General features: G+C 39.4%; 1 protein-coding gene across 1 annotated transcript; it reads right to left on the bottom strand.

Annotated features, from left to right (window-relative positions):
• Positions 1-3,058: 3,058 nt before the first annotated feature.
• LOC133874156 (presenilin-like protein At1g08700) lies at positions 3,059-4,777 on the bottom strand. The gene has a single exon (XM_062312003.1). The coding sequence runs from the start codon at positions 4,635-4,637 to the stop codon at positions 3,279-3,281; it is 1,359 nt and encodes a 452-aa protein (XP_062167987.1). The 5' UTR covers positions 4,638-4,777; the 3' UTR covers positions 3,059-3,278.
• Positions 4,778-5,632: the final 855 nt, after the last annotated feature.

Raw genomic sequence — 5,632 nt, 5'->3', positions numbered from 1 at the left:
TACAATCTCTACGCAGCTCTTGCACCTTCTGGCAAGTAGCTCCACCATCCTTTGCAATTGCAACAGATCTTGCACTTCATACTTTTACTTTTACTCTAATAACAGATTTATATCACAGATATTAAGAGATCAAAATCACAGCCAAGAACTACTAAACCGAGAAGGAAGTTAGCAAAACAAAATAGAACAAGACTCAAAAACATAAACTAAGAGTCTAAGATTCATGACCCTCTTTTACAACCCATTCCAGCAAATCTTGAGATTACTAGATACCCCCAACTCTAGTTAATTAAACCTGAATCAAATTTGTCCTTACCGCAAAATAATCATAAAACAGAAAAAGTAAGACTAAAACTAAATAGACTAAGACTTCATAGGATTCTATCTAGGCCCCACATCAAATAAAGATCATAAATTCAAATAATTTTGGTTTTAATGTTTGCTCTTCCTGGAGCTTCTTGCCACTACTAAAAGGATGAAAGGCTAGGATAGCATTATTATGTGAAATCTTTTTTAATTTATTTTATAAGTAAACTCAATTCATTAGAAGGGGCAAAAAAGGCACAATCCAAGTACATGTGAATTATACAAGAGAAACACTTAGCTAGAGAAGGAAAAAAGTTTATCTAGAACATGAGAACTAGAAATATTTTAGTCAAAAATAGCTGTCCAATGGTAAAAAGTCTTCAAGGAAAAATCTTTTAATTCCACCACTATCTGTTCACAGTCTTCAAAATTCCGATCATCTGTTTTCTTCCAAAGGCACCCCATAAGGCAAGTCAGTATCATATTCCATATATTAGCATTCTTAATCCTATCAAAATGCCTTTTCCAACAAGTGAAGAGGTCTACTACTCAACTACTAATGACCCAAGCCAACCATACTAGGCTGAAGAATACCAAAGGGCACTAGCCATCTCAAAATGGAGTAAAAGGTAGTCCACTGACATCCCATTTTTCTTACACATACAAAACCAATCAACAATAAGGACATGCCGCTTATTAAGATTGTCCATATTTAGTGTCTCCCTTAAGGCAACTGATCAAGCAAAGAACATTACTCTCAAGGGATTTTTATTCCTCCAAATACTCCTTCAAGGGAAAGAAGTACTAACATGGAGAATAAGGGCATTGTAATAAGATTTAATATCAAACAACGTTTTCTGAGAGGTACCCAACAAAGCTTGTCTTTGCCACCCCATCTTAATCTAAAGGAGTATGACAAATTGAAGAAGAATGTAAAGGAATCCACCTCCCAGTCATAGGTCACTCTAAGGAAGTTAACATTACATTGATGAGAGTTAGTAGAAACCTCCAAATAATCTGCCACTTAAGACCCTTACAATGGGCCAATCTGAACAAGTCTGGAAAAGCTGCCTTGAGGGCCTTATCCCCACACCACATATCATGCCAGAATCTAATTTTGGAGCCATCACTGACCTCAAATCTAGTATGACTTGAAAACTCTCCCCATTCCTTCCTGATGTTCTTCCATGGCCCCACCCCAAATGACCCATGAACCTCATTTGAAAACCACACACCACACGCTGCCATATTTATAATCCACAGGCACCCTCTATAAGGCCTCTCTCTCATGAACATAATGCCAAAGCCACTTCCCCAAAAGAATTCGATTAAATAAAAAAGTAAATAACGGATCCACAACCTTCCTCTAGAGATTGGGAAACACGCCTTAAATCAACTAACCAAATGAAATTTGAACCCTTGACCAATACCACCCCACAAAAAGTCCTACCGCAACTTTTTTATGCGGTTTACAATACCAATCGAGAGGGGAAAAAGAGACATGAAGTAAATAGGCAAATTAGATAAAGTAGTTTCAATCAAGGTCCCTTTGACAAATACATCATATTCCATCCGACCAAACGACACTCTATCTTCTCAATAATAGCATCACACATAGATTTGGCTTTAAATGAAACTCCTAACGGGGGCCTAGATATTTCACAAGTAGAGACGATACTTTGCAACCCAAAATGCTAGCTAGACCTTCCACACTATTGACATTGCTAACAAGTACCAACTTCGATTTAGTCAAATTAGTCCTCAAACCTGAGACCATTTCAAAGCATAAGAACAAACAACGCAAGTTACGAAGATGATCTAGTTTACCCCAGAAAGAATCAAAGTATCGCCCGCAAACAATAGATGGGAAATGTTGAGGGCACCAACATTCCTAGACTTCACCACAAAGCCTAATAAGAGACCCATCTTCACCATAGCAGATATCTTAAACATAAAATGAGTATAGTGTTCTTTGTGGCCTACCCTTATGGTGTCATGGATGCATGTATACATCCCACCCAAGAGGAAATGCTACAAGGATTTCAGACATTGCTCCCACCAATGTGAAATGGTCCATTCATATCACAAAAGAAAAGAAGACCACACAACAAGAGAAAAGATAAAGATAAGGCCTGCGGCGGCAGCAGGGACAGGATTTCAGAAGAAAAGATAAGGCTAAGATCACCAGCAAACACAACAAGAGAACAAGATTCTAAGGCATCAAAGTACCCAAAAAATTTTACAAAGTAAAGGCAACCTTTTTGGCAGGAATCTCTTCCCGCTTATCCCGGCTATATTGCAGGAATGGCCACTCTCTGTTAGTCTGAACCCCATCCCAGAATTCAGCATGTAGGAAACTGTCTCAGAAATCCCCCACACTTCTCTTCCCCAACACCCCCCCCCCCCCCCCCCCCCCCCCCAAAAAAAAAAAAAAAAAAAAAAGAAGAAAAGGAAAACAATTCTTATCAACTCATATACATTGCTATTGTTTATGCAACCCGCTCCACACAATCTAAGTTTGGGTAACGGAAAACTTTCAAACTAAAAAACTGAGACAAGATACTGCTTAAGATCCCTGGTACCACATATTGAAAGGGCGATATGAACCATAAACACGAAAAAAATTTAGCTGACTTGGGCAATACATAATGGTATTTGCCTACTGGGAATCTATCTATCTCTATGGCAGGCTAGTAACTTAATAGCCTGATTGAAACATATTTTATTAAACAAGTTAAAATAAACAACCATCATAAGAAACATTGTGAAAATATGATTGGATCCAGAATATATCAGTTCCATTGCATAATTATGTGGTGCACTATCCAATTCAGAGATTGGATCATGAGAGTATTACTAATCACCAAGGGGAGAATTTATGGAGTAATACCTTTCACCTTGTATACAAATTCCATGCCCATGAAAACATCAGTCTTTTGCTAACATTTAATTGATCTCTTGAAAATGGAGAATCAAAACATCATCAAATTTGTTGCTGTCCCAACAACAAAAGGTTCCATGAATAACCGAGTCAAGAAGTAAAAAACAACACCCAATGCAATTGAAATAGGCAAGGCAGGCAGAGCTCGATGGCACACCGACAACAAAATAAGAGTGCACCCAAGTCCCGAAATAATCGCAAGGTAACAAGCATATACTGTCATAAGATCATACATTGCAGCTCTACCCACAAGAACGCTATAGAAAACAAAGTCTCCTAGGCCAAGTTTAATACCTCTACTCGTCACCTCTGCATCATCCCTTCTTGTTCGTTCTCTATCATTCCCCAATCCCCTCATCTCAACAAGTGGAGACATCTCCTCATCAACAACAATCTCGGACGCTCCATTCCATGCTTGATCAGACGAAACAACTACAGTCGAATACTCCGACGATCCACTGCTCGATGAATGCCTTTCCCGCGAATGACCCACCAATGGGGAACTCTCTCCTTCATCTCTACCGTACTCACCAACCTCAACAGTACTATACTCAGAATTACAGCGATTTTCGCCCTCATTTCGATTCACATTGGCACGCTCAACCTCCTGCAGCTCAACCGATCCAGAATCTGAAACCCCACCAACCAGGAGCCCCAAACTAGACCCCCTATTTTCTGTATTCCTCGACACGGTCGGCCGAGCCTCGTAGATCAACGCCGGCAATTCCTCATCCCGAGTCGATGCCAATTCCACCAACAGCTTCAGTGGCCCTCCAGGGGCCAAGACCGCCACCAAATCATACACAGCCAACGCCACCAGCAAAACCCAAGTGGTCCATTCGGGTAATTTCGTGAACCAAGCCGCCACGATTATCCCCAACGACACCATATACGCCTGCCTCAAGAATATGGGTATCCCACCGGAGAAGACAGACAACACACCCACGACCGTGAAGTTGAAAAGCAACAAGAAGCAAGTGATGGAATCGACGGGTATGGAGAAATGCTGAATTATGGAGAGGAAAATGGAGCCGCCCATAGTGGCGAGCACGAAGAAGGCGGAGAAGCGCATATAGTTCTTCAAGAAATTGGTGAAGTTGTAATAGTAGAGGACGACAAGGAGGAAGGTGACGAGGGCGATGAGGATGACGAACACTAAGGCGTTTAAGAGAGCTCCTTCGAGCTTTTGGACGGCGGAGTCGGAGGGGCTCTCAAGGTAGACAAGGTTGGCAGCGGTGCGGATGGGAACGGAGGAAGAGGAAGAGGGGGAGAAGGGGTTGGCGGGAGAGAGAGAGTAGACGATGAGGACCACCAGGAGCATGCAGATTGAGACTGGGGACATCACGCCAATGATCTCCATGCCAATCGATTCCAGGATGCTCGATTCCATTAGGATCGGTTGGGGAATTTCGTCGATCGGGTGGTGGGTAAGAGTATCAACTATAAGGCACCTGGGGAGGATTTGGGGTTGGGCGATACCGCGAATACCTTAAAGACGCACGCCTGTCCTCCACTCTCCAAAAAGAAAACAATGTATGATTTAGTGGGAGTAATTCATTAACAAAGTTTTTTTTTTTTTTTTTTTTTTAAATTCTAAAAATGACATGATTTTTAGATTAAAATTTGATAGTGATTAGTAATAAATTAAATACTTGTTTTAAAAATTATATCATTTTTAAAGGAGCTCAAAAACTTCTAGCATTACTAGGGTCATTGGTCCTAATGCATGCAATCAGAATCTCTAGGCTTAGATTTCACCGTATCAACATTTACCACATCCATCTTTACTATTTTTCATATCTTATAAAATTTAGGGATAAATGCATTTTTTGTTACTATGATTTGGAGTTGTTATAAATAGCATACTGGGGTTTAAAAAGTGACAAAACGCTCATGGGGTAAGCAAAATAAAAAATAAAAAAATTAATAGGTCTCTCTTGTTAAAAACATGATAAAATTCATTATGTGTCACATCATCACCAATTATATTGTCACATGTGTCACTTAAATAAAAAATATAAAAAAAAAATAAGTAAAAATACAAAAATATATAAAATAAGATAAAATTACATTTTTTTTTAAAAATAGAAAACAAAAAAAAAAAAAACAAAAAAACAAAAAAAAACCGAAGCAAAAGGTGACTAGGCTATTCTTTAGCCAAATACGAGGTGACCGAATCACTCCAATAACCATAGATGTAGCTTACATGATGTAGAAATAAGTACATCATATCTACTGTTAAACATATGAACAGTTAAGATTGATTTTTAGCATATGACGTCATCTCTTCTTTCCAACCTAGCAGACATTTCAAATGGCGTCAAATCACGAACAAAAACTCAAATTTGACTTCCATTTCTCAGCGTGCAAACCACATAAGGCACA

This window comes from Alnus glutinosa, chromosome 7, assembly GCF_958979055.1.
Source record: "Alnus glutinosa chromosome 7, dhAlnGlut1.1, whole genome shotgun sequence".
NCBI classification, from domain to species: Eukaryota; Viridiplantae; Streptophyta; class Magnoliopsida; order Fagales; family Betulaceae; genus Alnus; species Alnus glutinosa.
Note: the sequence above shows the minus strand (reverse complement) of the source record. Positions and strands in the feature narration are given on the sequence as shown.